At 48.6% G+C, this 22,985-nt stretch overlaps 1 protein-coding gene across 1 annotated transcript in view; it reads right to left on the reverse strand.

The window, feature by feature from the left end:
* LOC139260446 (unconventional myosin-X-like) overlaps positions 1–22,222 on the reverse strand; it is a 204,319-nt gene extending 182,097 nt beyond the window's left edge. The window contains exons 1-4 of the mRNA XM_070877008.1: positions 22,184–22,222; positions 9,146–9,244; positions 5,710–5,868; positions 481–668 (exon numbers count right to left, since the gene is read on the reverse strand). Coding sequence (XP_070733109.1) covers positions 481–668; positions 5,710–5,868; positions 9,146–9,244; positions 22,184–22,186 — 449 coding nt within the window. The 5' untranslated portion in view covers positions 22,187–22,222. The remainder of the gene's footprint in view (positions 1–480; positions 669–5,709; positions 5,869–9,145; positions 9,245–22,183) is intronic.
* Positions 22,223–22,985: the final 763 nt, after the last annotated feature.

A 22,985-nucleotide genomic window follows, 5' to 3' on the forward strand; every position in this document is an offset into this window, starting at 1 on the left:
CACTGAGCCATGGCTGACACATTATGAAAGGAAAATCAGGTTTGACAAATCTGTTTAGAGTTTTTTGAGTGTGCAACTAGTAGAATAGATAAGGAGGAACTAGTGGATGTGGTGTATTTGGATTTTCAGAAGGCATTCGATAAGGTGCCACACAAGAGCATATTAAACAAAATTAGGGCTCATGGGATTGGGGGTAATATACTAGCATGGATTGGTTAACGGACAGAAACAGAGAATAGGAATAGAATCATAGAAATTTACAGCACGTAGGTCATTTCAGCCCATCGTGTCCACAACGGTCAACAAAGCGCTATGCAGCATAATGACGGACCAGGCTCAAGGGGCCAAATGGCCTACTCCTTCTCCTAATTCTTATGTTCTTGTCTAGCCTGTGTTGAGCCTAGCACACAGGGGGTTTCGGAGACTCCCTGACCTGATTCATGCCCCTTCCTGCAGCAGTAGCTGGTGGGACCCACGTACCTGATGAGCACGCATTGGCTGTCCTGGCGCTTCCACAAGCAGCGGTAACACTCGTTAGCGATTGCAAAGATGTGCGGCGGCAGGTCCCCGAGCTGGTGTCTGCTGTACAGCTCGACTGTGCTGGCACTGTACAGGCTCTCGATGGATTTGTACGGATTCACTGCAGTCAGGATCGAGCCAATGTTAGTCTGGGGAAAATGCAGGATTAGCCTTTCGGAAGCTGAGCAATGGGATTACTGCAACAGGGAATATCCTGCAATGGGAATATCCTGCAATGGGAAATCCGGGAATAGGAATATTCTGCAATGGGAATATTCTGCAATGGGAAATCCTGCAATGGGAATATTCTGGAATGGGAATATTCTGCAATTGGAAATCCTGCAATGGGAATATTCTGCAATGGGAAATCCTGCAATGGGAATATTCTGTAATGGGAATATTCTGCAATTGGAAATCCTGCAATGGGAATATTCTGCAATGGGAAATCCTGCAATGGGAATATTCTGTAATGGGAATATTCTGCAATTGGAAATCCTGCAATGGGAATATTCTGCAATGGGAAATCCTGCAATGGGAATATTCTGTAATGGGAATATTCTGCAATTGGGAATCCTGCAATGGGAAATCCTGCAATAGGGAAATCCTGTAATGGGAATATTCTGCAATTGGGAATCCTGCAATAGGAATATCCTGCAATAGGAATCCTGCAATGGAAATATTCTGTAATGATCACATTGAAATGGAGACTTGGTGAGGTTTTTGTGGGAATGGCCTATGTGCTGATGCAGCTCATTGATTCCATATGGGCTCAAATTCTGTTAAGTTAGGAGCCTTTAAATAAAGGTTAGTTAAATCTGCTGACTGCTGAGTAGTTGCTGGGTGTGTTTTGCTAAGGTTTAGAGTTTAGTTTTACTTGATAGCTCCGAGTGTAACTAGAGGGATGGCAGGACAGCTCAGTCCCGTGGATTGCACATCCTGCGGCATGTGGGAAATCCTGGACGCTTCACGCAGCCTGGACGACCCTGTGTGCAGGAGGTGTCTCCAGCTGCACCAACTCCAGCTCCACGTTTCGGAGCTTGAGCGGCGGCTGGAGTCACTGCGGTGCATCTGCGAGACTGAGAGCTACGGGGATAGCACGTTTCTAGAGGTGGTCACCCCGCAGCTTAAGAGTGTGCAAGCAGATAGGGACTGCCGGGCAGAAGAGGAGGACTAGGCAGGTAGTGCAGGAGTCCCCCTAGTCCATCTCGCTCTCCAACCAGTACGCTATTCTGAGTACCAGTGAGGGCAATGGTGGCTCTGGGGTGTGCAGCCAGAGCCAAATCCACGGCACCACGGGTGGCTCAGCTGCACTTGGGGGGGGGGGGGGGCGGGAGGAAGAAGAATGGAAAATCTATAGTGGTAGGGGATTTCATAGTCAGGGGAGCAGACAGGCGTTTCTGCGGCCGCAGACGTGACTCCAGGATGGTATATTGCCTCCCGTGCCAGGGTCAAGGATGTCACTGAGCGGCTGCAGGGCATTCTGGGGAGAGAGGGCGAACAGCCAGAAGTCGTGGTCCATATCAGGACCAATGACATGGGTAGAAAGATGGATGAGGTCCTGCAGACAGAGTTTAGGGAGCTAGGAGAGAGATTAAAAATCAGGACCTCAAAAGCTAGTAATCTTCGGATTACTCCCGGTGCCACGAGCAAGTGAGTACTGAAATAGGAGGATAGAGCAGATGAATACGTGGCTGGAGAGATGGTGCAGGCGGGAGGACTTTCATTTCCTGAGGTATTGGGACCGCTTCTGGGGGAGGTGGAACCTGTACAAGCCGGACAGGTTGCACCTCAACAGGGCCGGGACCTATATCCTCGTGGGGGGGTTTGCTAGTGCTGTTGGGGAGGGTTTAAACTAGCTTGGCAGGGGGATGGGAACCTGAGAATAGATTCAGTGGGGAGGGGAGTAAAGCTGGAATTAGAAAGCAAAAATAAAGAAAGTGAGTTTGAAGGAGAGAGGAAACAAGTCGGAAAAAAATGGTTAAACAATACAAATTTAAAGGCACTTTGTCTAAATGCGCGTAGCATTCATAACAAAACAGATGAGTTGACGGCACAAATAGATACAAATAGGTATGATCTGATAGCCATCACAGAGACATGGTTGCAAGGTGACCAGGACTGGGAATTAAATATTCAGGGGTATTTGACAATCCAGAAGGACAGACAGAAAGGAAAAGGAGGTGGGGTAGCTCTATTGATAAATGATGGAATCACTGCAGTAGTGAGAAACGGTATTGGCTTAAATGATCAGGATGTTGAAAGAGTTTGGGTGAAGACAAGGAATAATACGGGGAAAAAGTCAATGGTGGGCGTAGTCTATAGGCCCCCTAACAGTAACAACTCTATTGGTCGGAGTATAAACCAGGAAATAGTGGGAGCTTGTAAAAAGGGAACAGCAATAATCATGGGTGATTTTAACCTCCAAATTGATTGGACAAATCAAAGTGGTCAGGGTCGCCTTGAGGAAGAGTTCATAGAGTGCATAAGGGACGGGTTCCTTGAGCAGTATGTAACGGAACCAACCAGGGAGCAGGCTATCCGAGATCTGGTCCTGTGTAATGAGATAGGATTAATAAACAATCTCCTAGTCAAGGATCCCCTTGGAATGAGTGATCATAGTATGGTTGAATTTCAAATTCAGATGGAGGGTGAGAAAGTTGGATCTCTAACCAGCGTACTAAGCTTAAATAAAGGAGACTATGAAGGTATGAGGGCAGAGTTGGCTAAAGTGGACTGGGAAAATCGATTAAAGTGTAGGACGGTTGCTGAACAGTGGTGTACATTTAAGGAGATATTTCACAACTCTCAAGAAAAATATATTCCAGTGAGGAGAAAAGGGTGTAAAAAAAAAGATAGCCATCCGTGGCTAACTAAAGAAATAAAGGACGGTATCCAATTAAAAACAAGGGCATACAAAGTGGCCAAAACTAGTGGGAGGACAGAAGGTTGGGAAGCGTTTAAAAGCCAGCAAAGAATGACTAAAAAAATAATTAAGAAAGGGAAGACAGACTATGAAAGTAAACTAGCGCAAAATATAAAAACAGGTTGCAAGAATTTCTATAGGTATATAAAAAGGAAGAGTGTGGCTAAAGTAAATGTTGGTCGATTAGAGGACGAGACAGAGGAACTAGTAATGGGGAACTTGGAGATGGCAGAAACTCTGAACAAATATTTTGTATCAGTCTTTATGGTAGAGGACACAAACAATATCCCAACAGTAGATAGTCAAGGGGCTATGGGGGGGGAGGAACTTAACACAATCACAATCACTAAGGAGGTGGTACTCAGTAAAATAATGGGACTAAAGGCAGATAAATCCCCTGGACCTGATGGCTTGCATCCTAGGGTCTTAAGAGAAGTAGTGGCAGGGATTGTGGATACATTGGTTGTAATTTACCAAAATTCCCTGGATTCTGGGGAGGTCCCAGCAGATTGGAAAACTGCAAATGTAACGCCCCTATTTAAAAAAGGAGGCAGACAAAAAGCAGGAAACTATATACCAGTTAGCCTAACATCTGTGGTTGGGAAAATGTTGGAGTCCATTATTAAAGAAGCAGTAATAGGACATTTGGAAAAGCATAATTCGGTCAGGCAAAGTCAGCATGGATTTATGAGGGGAAGTCATGTTTGACAAATTTGCTGGAATTCTTTGAGGATGTAACGAACAGGGATGATAAAGGGGAACCAGTGGATGTGGTGTATTTGGACTTCCAAAAGGCACTTGACAAGGTGCCATATAAAAGGTTACTGCTCAAGATAAAAGTTCACGGGGTTGGGGGTAATATATTAGCATGGATAGAGGATTGGCTAACTAATAGAAAATAGAGAATCAGGATAAATAGTTCATTCTCAGGTTAGCAATCAGTAACTAGTGGATTGCCGCAGGGATCAGTGCTGGGACCCCAACTATATTACACTCTATATTAACGATTTGGAAGAAAGGACCGAGTGTAATGTGGCCATGTTTGCTGATGATACAAAGAAGGGAGGAAAAGCAATGTCGGAGGACATTAAAAATCTGCAAAAGGACATAGACAGGCTAAGTGAGTGGGCAAAAATTTGGCAGATGGAGTATAATGTTGGAAAGTGTGAGGTCATTCATTTTGGCAGAAAAAAATCAAAGATCAAGTTATTATTTAAATGGAGAAAAATTGCAAAATACTTCAGTACAGTGGGACCTGGGGATACTTGTGCATGAAACATAAAAGGTTAGGATGCATGCACAATAAGTGATCAGGAAGGCGAATGGAATCTTGGCCTTTATTGCAAAGGGGATGGAATTTAAAAGCAGGGAGGTCTTGCTACAGTTATTCGGGGTATTTGTGAGGCCACACCTGGAATACTGCAGTTTTGGTTTCCATATTTATGAAAGGATATACTTGCTTTGGACGCAGTTCAGAAAAGGTTAACTAGGTTGATTCCGGAGATGAGGGGGTTGACTTGTGAGGAAAGGTTGAGGAGGTTGGGCCTCTACTCATTGGAATTCAGAAGAATGAGAGGTGATCTTATCGAAACGTATAAGATTATGAGGGGGCTTGACCAGATGGATGTAGAGAGGATGTTTCCACTGAAAGGGGAGACTAGAACTCGAGGGCATAATCTTAGAATAAGGGGCCACCCATTTAAAACTGAGATGAGGAGGAATTTCTTCTCTCTGAGGGTTGTAAATCTGTGGAATTTGCTGCCTCAGAGCTGTGGAAGCTGGGACATTGAATAAATTTAAGACAGAAATAGACAGTTTCTTAACCGATAAAGGATTAAGGGGTTATGGGGAGCGGGCAGGGAAGTGGAGCTGAGTCCATGATTGGATCAGCCATGATCATATTCAATGGCGGAGCAGGCTCGAGGGGCCATATGGCCTACTCCTGCTCCTATTTCTTATGTTCTTATGTTCTTATGTTCTTATGTTAAATCGAGCTCCAGATAGGCTCCACTCTCTGTTGGGGGACTGAGGGAGAATCTACAATACAATAATCAGACACAGATTCTGGATGGAGCGGGACTGGTGAGGTGAATTAACTTTTGATGTTCTGGAAGGGCAGCTTTGAGTCACTGATGATACTCTTTGCTTGGGCTGACCAGGAGTAACCGTCGCATGTGCAAGGAGTTGGACGCTCCCATCCCAACACAAGGAAACCGAGTGGGAGAAGGAGAGGAGGGAACCGCGGGAGGGGAAGGACAATGACATACATAGATCTTATCCTGCTTGTATCGGAGGAAAAGGTTGTAGAGAATGGCGGCTTCGTGTAGGTCTGCGAGATTCGACATGTCGTCCATGCCATCCATACTGGTCTGGTGCATTGTGACAGCAAGCTCATTGGACAGAGCGGACCGCTCATAGGAAAGCACCTAGAGAGAGAGAGAGGGGCGGGGGAGAGAGGGCGAGAGAGAGAGAGAGAGAGAGAAGGCGACAGAGAGAGAGAGAAAGAGAGGGAGATAGAGAGAGAGAGAGATAAATAGAGATAGAGAGAGGGGGGAGATAGGGGGGGGGAGAGAGAGAGAGAGAGAGAGAGAGATAGAGAGAGGGCGACAGAGAGAGGGAGAGAGGGGGAGATAGAGAGAGGGGGAGATAGAGGGGGAGATAGAGAGAGAGAGGGGGGGAGTGAGAGAGAGAGCCAGAGAGAGAGGGGGCGATAGAGAGAGGGGGCGATAGAGAGGGAGAAAGAGAGGGGGAGAGAGAGGGGGAGAGAGAGATAGAGAGGGAGGGGGAGCGAGAGAGAGAGGAAGACAGAGACAGAGAGAGAGAGAGAGTCAGAGAGAGAGAGAGACACAGAGAGAGAGGAAGAAAGACAGAGGGAGCCAGAGAGAGGGGGAGATAGAGAGAGGGGGAGATAGAGAGAGGGGGAGATAGAGAGAGAGGGAGATAGAGAGAGAGGGAGATAGAGAGAGGGGGAGCAAGAGAGAAAGGGAGACAGAGACAGAGAGAGAGAGAGCGAGAGCGAGAGAGGGAGAAAGAGAGAGGGAGCCAGAGAGAGAGAGACAGAGACAGAGAGAGGGAGCCAGAGAGACAGAGGAAAATAGAGAGAGACAGAGAGCAAGTGAGAGAGAAAGAGAGAGAGTGACAGTGAGAGAGAGAGAGAGGGCGAGGGAGAGATAGAGAGAGAGAGGGAGCGAAAGAGAGGGTGACAGAGAGAGAGGGAGCAAGAGACAAAGAGAGGGAGAGAGAGGGAGCGAAAGAGACAGAGGGAGACAGAGAGAGAAAGAGGGAGTGAGAGAGAAAGAGAGGGAAATAGAGAGAGACAGAGAGAGGGAGAGAATGATTCAGAGAGAGAAAGAGAGGGAAAGAGAGAGAGACAGAGAGAGGGAGAGAATGATTCAGAGAGAGAAACAGAGAGAGAGAGAGAGAGAGAGAGTGAGAGAAGAAGAGACAGAGAGACAGAAAGAGAGGGAGAGAGAGGGAGACAGTCAGAGTGAGGGGGAGAGAGAAGGAAGGAAAATATCAACACATCAAAACCCCAAATGTGGCGGACATCAGCCTCAACATCTGTTACACATCACACCTGTCACTCAGCCTGTTATGTAATGATGTGTGTATCGTCCTGGTACCTTAAATGTAATGTAAGTACTATGCCACACCACAGAGGGCGCTGTGGTGGGAAACCCTGTAGTACCTGCAACAGGCGCTATATAAGGCTGACCACCACACCTGAGAGGCACTCTGGAGCTGAACAATAAAGGACGAAGGTCACAGCAGTTAGATTTACACCAGACCGTGTGGAGTCAGTGATTTGTGTGCTACATGCACCACATTGGCAACGAGGAAGCGGGGGGCGGGGGCCTCCCACTCACCTGCCGTGCTGTGAGGCACCGGGGGCAGGGATGAGGCAGTGAATAGTGTGACTGGGAATTTTCTCTCTCGCTCGCTCACATTCTCACTCTCGCTCTCCCTGTTCCATGTGTCTCTCAGGACGTCCTAAAGCGCTTTACAGCCTACAAAGTACTTTTTGAAGTGTAGTCACTGTTGTAATATGCAAAACACGGAAGCCAATTTACAAACAGCAAGATCCCATAATGTGCTAACGACCAAACAAACTGTTCTAGTGATGCTGGTTGAGGGATAAATATTGGCCCCAGGACACCGGGGATAACACCTCTGCTCTTCTTCGAAATAGAGCCATGGGATCTTTGAATGCACCTCAGGTTAGCATCTCATCCGAAAGATGGCCCCTCCAACAGTGCAGCACTCCCTCAGTATTGCCCCTCCGACTGTGCAACGCTCCCTCAGTACTGCCCCTCCAACAGTGCAACACTCCCTCAGTACTGCCCCTCCAATAGTGCAACACTCCCTCAGTACTGCCCCCCCGACAGTGCGGCGCTCCCTCAGTACTGCCCCTCTGACAGTGCGGCACTCCCTCAGTGCTGCCCCTCTGACAGTGCGGCGCTCCCTCAGTATTGCCCCTCTGACAGTGCGTCACTTCCTCAGTACTGCCCCTCTGACAGTGCGGCACTCCCTCGGTACTGCCCCTCCGACAGTGTATCACTCCCTCGGTACTGCCCCTCCGACAGTGTATCACTCCCTCAGCACTGCCCCTCCGACAGTGCGGCGCTCCCTCAGTACTGCCCCTCCGACAGTGCAGTGCTCCCTCAGTACTGCCACTTCGACAGTGCGGCGCTCCTCAGTACTGCTCCTCCAACAGTGCGACGCTCCCTCAGTAATTCCCCTCCGACAATGCAGCATTCCCTCAGTACTGCCCCTCCGACAGTGCAGTGCTCCCTCAGCACTCCGCCTAAGACAGTGCAGCACTCCCTCAATACTGCTCCTCCGAGAGCGCAATGCTCTCTCAGTACTGCCCCTCCAACAGTGCAGCGTCCCCTCAGTACTGCCCCTCCGACAGTGCAGCACTCCCTCAGTACTGCCCCTCTGACAATGTGGCACTCCCTCAGTACTGCCACTCCGACAGTGCGGTGCTCCCTCAGTACTGCTCCTTCGACAGTGCAACGCTCCCTCAGTAATTCCCCTCCGACAATGCAGCATTCCCTCAGTACTGCCCCTCTGACAATGTGGCACTCCCTCAGTACTGCCACTCCGACAGTGCGGCGCTCCCTCAGTACTGCTCCTTCGATAGTGCGACGCTTCCTCAGTAATTCCCCTCCGACAATGCAGCATTCCCTCAGTACTGCCCCTCCGACAGTGCAGCGCTGAGCGACTCTGGGCACTGACACAGGTGGTGAGGGGTGAGGGGGCAGGAGGGGAGAGGGTAATTGGGAAGGGGGGTTAATGGAGAGGGGGGGTTATTGGGGAGGGGTTTATATGGGAGGGGGTTTATATGGGAGGGGGTTAGAGGGGAGAGGGTTAGCGGGGAGGGGGTTAGGGGGAGGGGGTTAGAGGAGAGGGTTTCTTTAGGGGAGGGGGTTAGAGTGGAACGGGGTTAGAGCGGAGAGGGGTTAGAGTGGAGCGGGGGGTTATTGGGGAAGGGGTTAGAAGGGAGTGGGGTTAGATGGGGACGGGGTTAGAGTGGAGGGGGTTAGAGTGGAGTGGGTTATTGGGGAGGGAGGTTATTGGGGAGGGGAGGGGGTTGGAAGGGAGGGAGGTTATTGGGGAGGGGGGTTCGAGGGGAGAGGGTTAGCGGGGAGGAGGGTTATTGGGGAGAGGGTTAGAGGGCAGACACACATGCCGAAGCCTCACCTCTCCGTATTCGGTAGTGAACAGGACAATCCCGTCGGCCGATCTGCTAACACAGCTCGGGACCAGCTGATCTTTCACTCGAAGCCACACCCGGGAACCCTGGAACACAGAGCGAGGGAGCAGGTTAGTCAGCACCAGAGAGTGTGAGACAGAACGGCAAAACGTTCATTCAGCCCATCGTATCTGTGCCACCACTTAACGTGAGCAATCCCAAACTAATCCCACTGTCCCGCTCCCTCCCCACAACACAGAAAACAGAGAGTCAGGCTAAATGGGTCATTTTCCGGTTGGCAAACAGTAACTAGTGGGGTGCCACAGGGATCGGTGCTGGGGCCTCAACTATTTACAATCTATATTAATGACTTGGATGAAGGGACCGAGTGTAATGTAGCCAAGTTTGCTGATGATACAAATTGTGAGGAGGACACAAAAAATCTGCAAAGGGATATAGATAGGCTAAGTGAGTGGGCAAAAATTTGTCAGGTGGAGTATAATGTGGGAAAGTATGAGGTAATCCACTTTGGCAGGAATAATAGAAAAGCAAATTATTATTTAAATGGAAATTACAAAATGTTGCAGTACAGAGGGACCTGGGGGTCTTGTGCATGAAACACAAAAAGTTAGTACGCAGGTACAGCAAGTAACCAGGAAGACCAATGGAATGTTGGCCTTTATTGCAAGGGGGATGGAGTATAAAAGCAGAGAAGTCCTGCTGCAACTGTACACCTGGAGTACTGCGTACAGTTTTGTTCTCCATATTTAAGGAGGGGTATACTTGCATTGAAAGCTGTTCAGAGAAGGTTCACTCGGATTCCTGAGGGCATTGACTTATGAAGAAAGTTTGAGCAGGTTGGGCCTAGACTCAATGGAGTTTAGAAGAATGAGAGGTGATCTTATTGAAACATATAAGATACTGAGGGGGCTCGACAAGGTAGATGCAGAGAGGATGTTTTCACTCGTGGTAGAATCTAGAACTAGGGGGCATAGTTTCAGAATAAGGGGTCGCCCATTTAGAACTGAGATGAGGAGGAATTTCTTCTCTTAGAGGGTCGTGAATCTGTGGAATTGTCTGCCCCAGAGAGCTGTGGAGGCTGGGTCATTGAATATATTTAAGGTGGAGATAGATTTTGTAATATAAGGGAGTGAAGGGTTATGGGGAGCGGGCAGAGAAGTGGAGCTGAGCCCAAGATCATATCAACCATGATCTTATTAAAGATAATGCTCGAGGGGCCAAATGGCCTACTCCAGCTCCTATTTCTTATACTCTTATGTATCAATCCCAAACTAATCCCACAGCCCCACGCTCTCCCCATAGTCCTGTATCAATCCTAAACTAATCCCACAGCCCCACTCTCTCCCCATAGCCCTAAATCAATCCCAAACTAATCCCACTGCCCCACTCCCTCCCCATAGCCCTGTATCAATCCCAAACTAATCCCACTGCCCCACTCTCTCCCCATAGCCCTGTATCAATCCCCAAACTAATCCTACTGCCCCGCTCCCTCCCCATAGCCCTGTATCAATCCCCAAAGTAATCCCACTGCACCGCTCTCTCCCCAGAGCCCTGTATCTTCCTCTGTTTCAAGGATGTATCCAGCTTTCCATTAAAAGATGTCACAGTCCCTGACCCCCGCACTGGGACAGTGTATAAACCCCCTCCCCACATTGGGACAGTGTATAACCCCCACCCCCGCACTGGGACAGTGTATAACACCCCCTCCCCGCACTGGGACAGTGTATAACCTCCCCCACCCCGCGCACTGGGACAGTGTATAACCCCCCCCACCCCCACCCCCCACACCGCACTGGGACAGTGTATAACCCCCCTCCCCCGCACTGGGACAGTGTATAACCCCCCCTCCCCCGCACTGGGACAGTGTATAACCCCCCCCTCCCCCGCACTGGGACAAAGTATAACCCCCCCTCCCCCGCACTGGGACAGTGTATAACCCCCCCTCCCCCGCACTGGGACAAAGTATAAACCCCCCCCCCCTCCCCCGCACTGGGACAGTGTATAACCCCCCCTCCCCCGCACTGGGACAAATTATAACCCCCCCTCCCCCACACTGGGACAGTGTATAACCCACCCACACTGGGACAGTGTATAAACCACCACCCCCCCACTCCCCTGCACTGGGACAGTGTATAACCTCCCCGCTCCCCCCCGCACCACACAGTGTATAACCCCCCTCCCCCGCAGTGGTACAGTGTATAACCCCCTCCCCCGCAGTGGGACAGTGTATAACCCCCCCCTCCCCCGCAGTGGGACAGTGTATAACCCCCCCCCCTCCCCCACACTGGGACAGTGTATAACCCCCCCCCCCAACACTGGGACAGTGTATAACCCCCCCCCCCCTCCCCCACACTAGGACAGTGTATAACCCCCCCCTCCCCCACACTGGAACAATGTATAAACCCCCCCCACCCCACTGGGACAGGGTATAACCCACGTACACTGGGACAGTGTATAACCCACGCACACTGGGACAGTGTATAACCCCACCCCCCCACCCACACTGGGACAGTGTATAACCCCCCCCCCACACTGGGACAGTGTATAACTCCCCCCGCAGACTGGGACAGTGTATAACCCACGCATACTGGGACAGTGTATAAACCCCCCCCCCCACACTGGAACACTGTATAAACCGCCCCCCCACCCCCCGCCCCCACACTGGAACAGTGTATAACCCACCCGCACGGGGACAGATTCTTGAATATATTTCTGGATTTAGAATGCGGAAACTGAGGAGAAGCAGCAGGGCCGGCTAAGGCTGGATTTATCAGATTGGGAATGCAACATTCCTCCGCGATTTATATCAGAATTGCTTCATCAAATAAACACAGACATTCTCCCAGGCTCCTGTCTGACCCACCAGCTCCCACTGGCTTCCGAACCATCCCGCCACACATACTCAGCTCCAGAGGTTGGGGAGAGGGAAGTAAGGGGGAGGGGCTACGTGGGGCAGGGGAGGGAAGGCGTTGCGGGGCGGGGGTGGGGAGGAGGTGGGGAGGGATCGGAGGCGAGGGGAGGGGGGTGGGGTTGTAGGGGGAGGGGAGGTGAGGGGCTGGGAGGTGGGGCAGGAGAGTGAGGGATTGCGGGAGGGGAGGGGATGGAGGTGGGGCGGGAGGGGCATGGGGAGGTGTTGCGGCGGGGGGGAGGTGGGGTGGTAGGGGTTGCGGAGGAGAGGGGAAGCAGAGGCGTGTGGAGGGAGGTGAGGCGGGTGGAGGAGGGGAGGGAATGGTTGCGGGGGGGAGGGGAATGGGGAGTGGTTGCAGGAGGGAGGTGGGGCGGGAGGGGGGGGGTTGCGGGGGGAGGGGAGGGGAGGGGGAGGGGAGGGGGAGGGGAGGGGGAGGGAAGGGGGAGGGGAGGGGAGGTGGGGCGGGAGGGGGAGGGGCTGCTGGGGAGGAGGCGAGGAAGGTGGGGTGGGAGGGTATAGGCTGTGGCTGTGGGAGGGAGGGGCAGGGGAGGTAAGGGGTGGGAGGGGGATGGGGAGGGAGGGGAAGTGAGGGAGGAGCATGGGGTGGGAAGGGGAGGTGAGGCTGCGGGAGGGGAGGGGAGGGGTGGGAGGGGGATGCGGTGGAGTTGTGGGAGGGAGCTGGGGTGGGAGGGAGAAGGGGGGGGCGAGGGAGGGGGATAGAAACATAGAAAATAGATGCAGCAGCAGGCCATTCGGCCCTTCGAGCCTGCACCACCATTCAATAAGATCATGGCTGATCATTCCCTCAGTACCCCTTTCCTGCTTTCTCTCCATACCCCTTGATCCCTTTAGCCGTAAGGGCCACATCTAACTCCCTTTTGAACATGTCCAACGAACTGGACTCCACAACTTTCTGTGGCAGAGAATTCCATAGGTTCACAATTCTCTGGGTGAAAAGGTTTTTCCTCATCTCGGTCCTAAATGGCTTACCCCTTATCCTTAGACTGTGTCCCCTGGTTCTGGGCTTCCCCAACATCGGGAATATTCTTCCTGCATCGAACCTGTCCAGTCCCGTCAAAAGTTTATACGTTTTTATCAGATACCCTCTCATTCTTCTAAATTCCAGTGAATATAAGCCTAGTCGATCCAGTCTTTCTTCATATGTCAGTCCTGCCATCCCGGGAATCAGTCTGGTGAACCTTCGCTGCACTCCCTCAATAGCAAGAACGTCCTTCCTCAGATTAGGAGACCAAAACTGCACACAATACTCAAGGTGTCGTCTCACTAAGGCCCTGTACAACTGCAGCAAGACCTCCCTGTTCCTAAATTCAAATCCCCTCGCTATGAAGGCCAACATGCCATTTGCTTTCTTTACTGCCTGCTGTATCTGCATGCCAACCTTCAATGACTGATGTACCATGTCACCCAGGTCTCGTTGCACCTCCCCTTTTACTAATCTGTCACCATTCAGATAATAATCTGCCTTCCTGTTTTTGCCACCAAAGTGGATAACCTCACATTTATCCACATTATACTGCATCTGCCATGCATTTGCCCATTCACCTAACCTATCCAAGTCACTCTGCAGCCTCTGAGCATCCTCCTCACAGCTCACACCGCCACGCAGCTTAGTGTCATCTGCAAACTTGTTGAGATATTACATTCAATTCCTTCGTCTAAATCATTAATGTATATTGTAAATAGCTGATGTCCCAGCACTGAATCCTGCAGTGCCCCACTAATCACTGCCTGCCATTCTGAAAAGGACCCGTTTATCCCGACTCTTTGCTTCCTGTCTGCCAACCAGTTCTCTATCCACGTCAATACATTACCCCCAATACCATGTGCCTTAATTTTGCACACCAATCTCTTATGTGGGACCTTGTCAAAAGCCTTTTGAAAGTCTAAATACACCACATCCACTGGTTCTCCCTTGTCCACTCTACTAGTTACATCCTCAAAAAATTCGAGAAGATTTGTCAAGTATGATTTCCCTTTCATAAATCCATGCTGACTTGGACCGATCCTGTCACTACTTTTCAAATGCGCTTCAAATGGAATATTGTGTTCAGTTTTGGTCTCCTAATCTGAGTTCTGGCAGTCGGAGCAGCGTCGGTGAGGCGAGCGTGGGGAGGCCTATAAAGGCCCAATGTCGTCGGAGGCGGCAGTCAGAGCAGCGTCAGTGAGGCTCGGACACGTGTTATGCTCCTCCTGTACCATGTCGGAAGTCAGGGACGCTTCCGGTGAGAAGTGCATCCGCCTCCAGCTCCTGACGGACCGCATTGAGGAACTGGAGTTGCGGGTGGATTCACTCTGGAGCATGCACGATGCTGAGAATGACATGAATAGCACATTTAGTGAGTTGGTCTTGCCACAGGTAAAGAGTCCACAGCCAAATAGGGAATGGAAGACCAACAGGAAGAGCAGTGCGAGGAAGGTAGTGCAGTGATCCCCTGCGGTCATCCCCCTGCAAAACAGATACACTGCTTTGAGTACTGTTGAGGGCGATGACTCATCAGGGGAGAGCAGCAGCAGCCAAGTTCATGGCACCGTGGGTGGCTCTGCTGTACAGGAGAGCAGGAAAAAGAGTGGGAGAGCGATAGTGATAGGGGATTCAATTCTAAGGGGAATAGCTAGGCAATTCTGCGGCCACAACCGAGACTCCAGGATGGTATGTTGCCTCCCTGGTGCAAGGGTCAAGGATGTCTCGGAGCGGGTGCAGGACATTCTGAAAAGGGAGGGTGAACAGCCAGTTGTCGTGGTGCATATAGGTACCAACGATATAGGTAAAAAACAGGATGAGGTCCGATGAGACAAATTTAGGTAGCTAGGAGTTAAATTAAAAAGTAGGACCTCAAATGTAGTAATCTCAGGATTGCTACCAGTGCCACGTGCTAGTCAGAGTAGGAATTGCAGGATAGCTCAGATTAATACGTGGCTTGAACATTGGTGCAGAAGGGAGGGATTCAAATTCCTGGGGAATTGGAACCGGTTCTGGGGGAGGTGGGATCAGTACAAACCGGATGGTCTGCACCTGGGCAGGACCGGAACCAATGTCCGAGGGGGAGTGTTTGCTAGTGCTGTTGGGGAAGAGTTAAACTAATATGGCAGGGGGATGGGAATCTATGCAGGGAGACAGAGTGAAATAAAATGGAGGCAGAAGCAAAAGATAGAAAGGAGAATAGTAAAAGTGGAGGGCAGAGGAACCCAAGGCAAAAAACAAAAAGGGCCACATTACAGCAAAATTCTAAAGGGGCAAAGTGTGTTAAAAAGACAAGCCTGAAGGCTCTGTGCCTCAATGCGAGGAGTATTCGGAATAAGGTGGATGAATTAACTGCGCAGACAGCAGTTAACAGGTATGATTGGCATCACAGAGACATGGCACCAGGGTGACCAAGGCTGGGAACTCAACATCCAAGGGTATTCAACATTTAGGAAGGATAGACAGAAAGGAAAAGGAGGCGGGGTGGCGCTGCTGGTTAAAGAGGAAATTAATGCAATAGTAAGGAGGGACATTAGCTTGGATGATGTGGAATTGGTATTGGTGGAGATGCAGAAATCCAAAGGGCAGAAAACGCTAGTGGGAGTTGTGTACAATCACCAAACAGTCGTAGTGAGGTTGGGGACAGCATCAAACAAGAAATAAAGGATGTGTGCAATAAAGGTACAGCAGTTCTCATGGGCGACTTTGATCGACATATTGATTGGGCTAACCAAATTGGTAGCAATGCGGTGGAGGAGGATTTCCTGGAGTGTATTCGGGATGGTTTTCCAGACCAATATGTCGAGGAACCAACTAAAGAGCTGGCCATCCTAGATTGGGTGATGTGTAATGAGAAGGGACTAATTAGCAATCTTGTTGTGCGAGGCCCCTTGGGGAAGAGTGACCATAATATGGTAGAATTCTTTATTAAGATGGAAAGTGATACAGTTAATTCAGAAACTAGGGTCCTGAACTTATGGAAAGGTAACTTCAACGGTATGAGGCAGGAATTGGCTAGAATAGACTGGCAAAGGATACTTAAAGGGTTGACGGTAGATAAGCAGTGGCAAACATTGAAAGATCACATGGATGAACTGCAGCAATTGTACATCCCTGTCTGGAGTAAAAATAAAACAGGGAAGGTGGCTCAACCATGGCTAACAAAGGAAATTAAGGATAGTGTTAAAGCCAAGGAAGAGGCATATAATTTGACTAGAAAAAGCAACAAACCTGAGGACTGGGAGAAATTTAGAATTCAACAGAGGAAGACTAGAGGTTTAATTAAGAGGGGGAAAATAGAGTACGAGAGGAAGCTTGCAGGGAACATAAAAACTGGCTGCAAGAGCTTCTATAAATATGTGAAGAGAAAGAGATTAGTGAAGACAAACGTAGGTCCCTTGCAGTCGGATTCAGATTAATTTATAATGGGGAACAAAGAAATGGCAGACCAATTGAACAAATACTTTGGTTCTGTCTTCACGAAGGAAGACACAAATAACCTTCCGATTGTACTGGGGGACAACAGGTCTCATGAGAAGGAGGAACTGAAGGATATCCTTATTAGGCGGGAAATTGTGTTGGGGAAATTGATGGGTTTGATGGCCGATAAATTCCCAGGGCCTGATAGTCTTCATGCCAGAGGACTTAAGGAGGTGGCCCTAGAAATAGTAGATGCATTGGTGATCATTTTCCAACAGTCTATCAACTCTGGATCAGTTCCTATGGACTGGAGGGTAGCTAATGCAACACCACTTTTTAAAAAGGGAGGGAGAGAAAACAGGTAATTGTAGACCGGTTAGCCTGACATCGGTAGTGGGGAAAATGTTGGAATCAATCATTAAGGATGAAATAGCAGCGCATTTGGAAAGCAGTGACAGGATCGGACCAAGTCAGCATGGATTTATGAAAGGGAAATCAGGCTTGACGAATCTTCTGGAATTTTTTGAGGATGTAACTAGTAGAGTGGACAAGGGAGAACCATTGGATGTGGTGTATTTGGACTTTCAAAAGGCTTTTGACAAGGACACGCACAAGAGATTGGTGTGCAAAATCAAAGCGCATGGTATTGGGGGCAATGCACTGACGTGGATAGAGAAATGGTTGGCAGACAGGAAGCAGAGAGTCGGGTGAGAGTGGGGTCCTGTTCATCTGCGCTTTCGGGTTCATCGGGTGAGAGTGGGGTCCTGTTCATCTGCGCTTTCGGGTTCATCGGGTGAGAGTGGGGTCCTGTTCATCTGCGCTCTCACCCACACTAGTTCGACCACAAAGTGATAGGAAGGGACAATATGTATGATAAAGGGGCTGCAGGAGGGGTCAAAACTAAAAATCATGGTTTAAAAGCTAGGATTAAAACACTCTACCTAAACGCACGCAGCATTCGAAATAAAGTAAATGAGTTGACGGCACAAATCATTACAAATGGGTATGATTTGGTGGCCATTACAGAAACGTGGTTGCAGTGTGGCCAAGACTGGGAATTAAACATACAGGGGTATCTGACAATTCGGAAGGATAGACAAGAAGGGAAAGGAGGTGGGGTAGCTCTGTTAATAAAGGATGATATCAGGGCAGTTGTGAGAGACGATATTGGCTCTAATGAACAAAATGTTGAATCATTGTGGGTGGAGATTAGAGATAGTAAGGGGAAAAAGTCACTGGTGGGCATAGTTTATAGGCCCCCAAATTATAACTTCACGGTGGGGCGGGCAATAATCAAGGGAATAATGGAGGCATGTGAAAAAGGAACGGCAGTAATCATGGGGGATTTTAACCTACATATCGATTGGTCAAATCAAATCGCACGGGGTAGCCTGGAGGAGGAATTCATAGAATGCATTCGGGATTGTTTCTTAGAGCAGTATGTTACAGAACCTACAAGGGAGCAAGCTATCTTAGATCTGGTCCTGTGTAATGAGACAGGAATAATAAACGATCTTCTTGTAAAAGATCCTCTCGGAATGATTGATCACAGTATGATTGAATTTGTAATACAGATTGAGGGTGAGGAAGTAGTGTCTCAAACGAGCATACTATGCTTAAACAAAGGGGACTACAGTGGGATGAGGGAAGAGTTAGCTGAAGTAGACTGGGAACATAGACTAAACGGTGGCACAATTGAGGAACAGTGAAGGACTTTTAAGGAGCTCTTTCATAGTGCGCAACAAAAATATATTCCAGTGAAAAAGAAGGGCGGTAAGAGAAGGGATAACCAGCCGTGGATAACCAAGGAAATAAAGGAGAGTATCAAATTAAAAACCAATGCGTATAAGGTGGCCAAGGTTAGTGGGAAACTAGAAGATTGGGAAAATTTTAAACGACAGCAAAGTATGACTAAGAAAGCAATAAAGAAAGGAAAGATAGATTACGAAAGTAAACTTGCGCAAAACATAAAAACAGATAGTAAAAGCTTTTACCGATATATAAAATGGAAAAGAGTGACTAAAGTAAATGTTGGTCCTTTAGAAGATGAGAAGGGGGATTTAGTAATGGGAAATGTAGAAATGGCTGAGACCTTAAACAATTATTTTGCTTCGGTCTTCACAGTGGAAGACACAAAAACCATGCCAAAAATTGCTGGTCACGGGAATATGGGAAGGGAGGACCTTGAAACAATCACCATCACTAGGGAGGTAGTGCTGGACAGGCTAATGGGACTCAAGGTAGACAAGTTCCCTGGTTCTGATGAAATGCATCCCAGGGTATTAAAAGAGATGGCAGAAGTTATAGCAGATGCATTGGTTATAATCTACCAAAATTCTCTGGACTTTGGGGAGGTACCAATGGATTGGAAAGCAGCTAATGTAACACCTCTGTTTAAAAAAGAGGGCAGACAAAAGGCAGGTAACTATAGGCCGGTTAGTTTAACATCTATAGTGGAGAAAATGCTTGAAGCTATTATTAAGGAAGAAATAGCGGGACATCGAGATAGGAATAGTGCAATCAAGCAGACGCAACATGGATTCATGAAGGGGAAATCATGTTTAACTAATTTACTGGAATTCTTTGAAGATATAACGAGCATGGTGGATAGAGGTGTACCGATGGATGTGGTGTATTTAGATTTCCAAAAGGCATTCGATAAGGTGCCACACAAAAGGCTACTGCAGAAGATAAAGGTACGCGGAGTCAGCGGAAATGTATTAGCATGGATAGAGAATTGGCTGGCTAACAGAAAGCAGAGAGTTGGGATAAATGGGTCCTTTTCAGGTTGGAAATCGGTGGTTAGTGGTGTGCCACAGGGATCGGTGCTGGGACCACAACTGTTTACAATATACATAGATGACCTGGAGGAGGGGACAGAATGTAGTGTAACAAAATTTGCAGATGACACAAAGATTAGTGGGAAAGCGGGTTGTGTAGAGGACACAGAGAGGCTGCAAAGAGATTTAGATAGGTTAAGCGAATGGGCTAAGGTTTGGCAGATGGAATACAATGTCGAAAAGTGTGAGATCATCCACTTTGGGGGAAAAAAACAGTAAAAGGGAATATTATTTGAATGGGGAGAAATTACAACATGCTGAGGTGCAGAGGGACCTGGGGGTCCTTGTGCATGAATCCCAAAAAGTTAGTTTGCAGGTACAGCAGGTAATCAGGAAGGCGAATGGAATGTTGGCCTTCATTGCGAGAGGTATGGAGTACAAAAGCAGGGAGGTCCTGCTGCAACTGTATAGGGTATTGGTGAGGCTGCACCTGGAGTACTGCGTGCAGTTTTGGTCACCTTACTTAAGGAAGGATATACTAGCTTTGGAGGGGGTACAGAGATGATTCACTAGGCTGATTCCGGAGATGAGGGGGTTACCTTATGATGATAGATTGAGTAGACTGGGTCTTTACTCGGAGTTCAGAAGGATGAGGGGTGATCTTATAGAAACATTTAAAATAATGAAAGGGATAGACAAGATAGAGACGGGGCACAGCCTCAAAATACGGGGGAGCCAATTTAAAACCGAGTTGAGAAGGAATTTCTTCTCCCAGAGGGTTGTGAATCTGTGGAATTCTCTGCCCAGGGAAGCAGTTGAGGCTAGCTCATTGAATGTATTCAAATCACAGATAGATAAATTTTTAACCAATAAGGGAATTAAGGGTTATGGGGAGCGGGCGGGTAAGTGGAGCTGAGTCCACGGCCAGATCAGCCATGATCTTTTTGAGTGGCGGAGCAGGCTCGAGGGGCTAGATGGCCTACTCCTGTTCCTAATTCTTATGTTCTTATGTTCTTATGGGATAAACGGGTCCTTTTCAGAATGGCAGGTAGTGACTAGTGGAGTGCCGCAGGGCCCAGTGCTGGGACCCCAACTCTTTACAATATACATTGACGATTTAGATGAAGGAATTGAGTGTAATATCTCCACGTTTGCGGATGACACTAAACTGGGTGGCGGTGTGAGCTGTGAGGAGGACGCTAAGAGGCTATAGGGTGACTTGGACAGGATAGGTGAGTGGGCAAATGCATGGCAGATGCAGTACAATGTGAATAATTGTGAAATTATCCATTTTGGGGGCAAAAACACGAAGGCAGAATATTATCTGGATGGCGGCAGATTAGGAAAATGGGAGGTGCAACGAGACCTGGGTGTCATGGTTCATCAGTCACTGACAGTGGGCATTCAGGTACAGCAGGCGGTGAGGAAGGCAAATGGTATGTTGGCCTTCATAGCTAGGGGATTTGAGTATAGGAGCAGGGAGGTCTTGCTGCAGTTGTACAGGGCCTTAGTGAGGCCTCACCTGGAATATTGTTCAGTTATGGTCTCCTAATCTGAGGAAGGACGTTCTTGCTATTGAGGGAGTGCAGCAAAGGTTCACCAGACTGATTCCGGGGATGGCTGAACTGTCGTATGAGGAGAGACTGGTTCAACGTGGCCTTTATTCACTGGAGTTTAGAAGGATGAGATGGGATCTCATAGAAGCGTATAAGATTCTGACGGAATTGGACAGGTTAGATGCGGGAAGAATGTTCCCGATGTTGGGGAAGTCCAGAACCAGGGGACATAGCCTTAGGATAAGGGGTAAGCCATTTAGGACTGAGATGAGAAACTTCTTCACTCAGAGAGTTGTTAACCTGTGGAATTCCCTGCCGCAGAGAGTTGTTGATGCCAGTTCATTGGATATATTTAAGAGGGAGTTAGATATGGCCCTTACGGCTAAGGGGATCAAGGGGTATGGAGAGAAAGCAGGAAAGGGGTACTGAGGGAATGATCAGCCATGATCTTATTGAATAGGGATGCGGGCTCGAAGGGCCGAATGGCCTACTCCTGCACCTATTTTCTATGTTTCTATGTTTCTATTAAGGGAGTACAGCGAAGGTTCACCAGATTGATTCCCAGGATGGCAGGACTGACATATGAGGAGAGACTGGATTAACTGGGCCTGTATTCACTGGAGTTTAGAAGAATGAGAGGGGATCTCATCGAAACGTATAAAATTCTGACGGGATTGGACAGGTTAGAGGCAGGAAGAATGTTCTTGTTGCTGGGGAGTTCCAGAACCAGGGGTCACAGTCTAAGAATAATGGGTAAGCCATTTAGAACCGAGATGAGGAGAAACTTCTTCACTCAGAGAGTGGTTAACCTGTGGGATTCTCTACCGCAGAAAGTTGTTGAGGCCAGTTCGTTAGATATATTCAAAAGAGAGTTAGATATGGCCCTTATGGCTCAAGGGATCAAGGGGTATGGAGAGAAAGCAGGAAAGGGGTACTGAGGTTGAATGATCAGCCATGATCTTACTGAATGGCGGTGCAGGCTCGAGGGGCCAAATGGCCTGATCCTGCACCTAATTTCTATGTTTCTATGTTTCTGACTAATGAGGATTTCCTTCAGTTCCTCCTTCTCACTAGACCCTCGGTCCCCTAGTATTTCCGGAAGATTATTTGTGTCTTCATTCGTGAAAACACAAATCACTGGTGGAAAGGCAAAGAGCACCCAGCCCGCCGCACACAACTGCGACATCCCTTGTACTGAAACATTCTACAATCCACCCCAACCGGAGCCATGTGATCTCCTGAGAGAGGCAAAAAACAGATAAAAACCCAGAACAATTTTGGGGGAAAAAATCTGGGGAAATTCCTCTCCGACTCATCCAGGCCATCGAAACTAGTCCAGGAGATCACCCTGGCCATATTCGATTCCCTGCAGTACTTACCATTATATCTGCGCCGGCCAACAAGAGGTTATCCAGTCTAATCCCCATTCCCAGCTCTAGGTCTGTGACCTTGCAGGTTACGGCACTTTCAGTGCCCATCTCTTAAAAGTGGTGAGGTTTTCTGCATCCATCACTCTTCCAGGCAGCGAGTTCCAGATCCCCACAACCCTCTGCGTAAAGAAGCACCCCCCCCCCCCCCGCAAATCCCCTCTAAACCTTCCACCAACCACCTTAAAACTATGCCCCCTCATAATAGACCCCTGCACCAATGGAAATAGGCTCTTACTATCCACTATGTCCAGGCCCCTCAATATTTTGTGCACCTCAATGAGGTCTCCTCTCAACCTCCTCTGTTCCAATTAGAACCAACCCAGCCTATCCAATCTGTCCTCATAACTAAGATTCTCCATTCCAGGCAGCATCGTAGTAAATCTCCTCTGCACCCTCTCTAGTGCAATCACATTCTTCCTATAATACGGCGACCAGAACTGCATGCAGTACTCCAGCTGTGGCCTAACCAAAGTATTATACAATTTAAGCATAACCTCCCTGCTCTTATATTCTATTCTATGTCTCTGCCAATAAATGCAAGCATTCTGTATGCCTTCTTAACCACCTTATCCACCTGGTCTGCTACTTTCAGGGATCTGTGGACAAGCACTCCAAGGTCCCTTTGTTCATCTACACTATTAAGTCGCCTACCACTTAATGAGTATACACTTTCCTTATTAACCCTCCCAACCTCACACTTCTCTGAATTAAATTCCATTTGCCACTGCTCTGCCCACCTGACCAGTAGATT

Source organism: Pristiophorus japonicus, chromosome 3 (assembly GCF_044704955.1).
Source record: "Pristiophorus japonicus isolate sPriJap1 chromosome 3, sPriJap1.hap1, whole genome shotgun sequence".
In the NCBI taxonomy this organism is placed as follows: Eukaryota; Metazoa; Chordata; class Chondrichthyes; family Pristiophoridae; genus Pristiophorus; species Pristiophorus japonicus.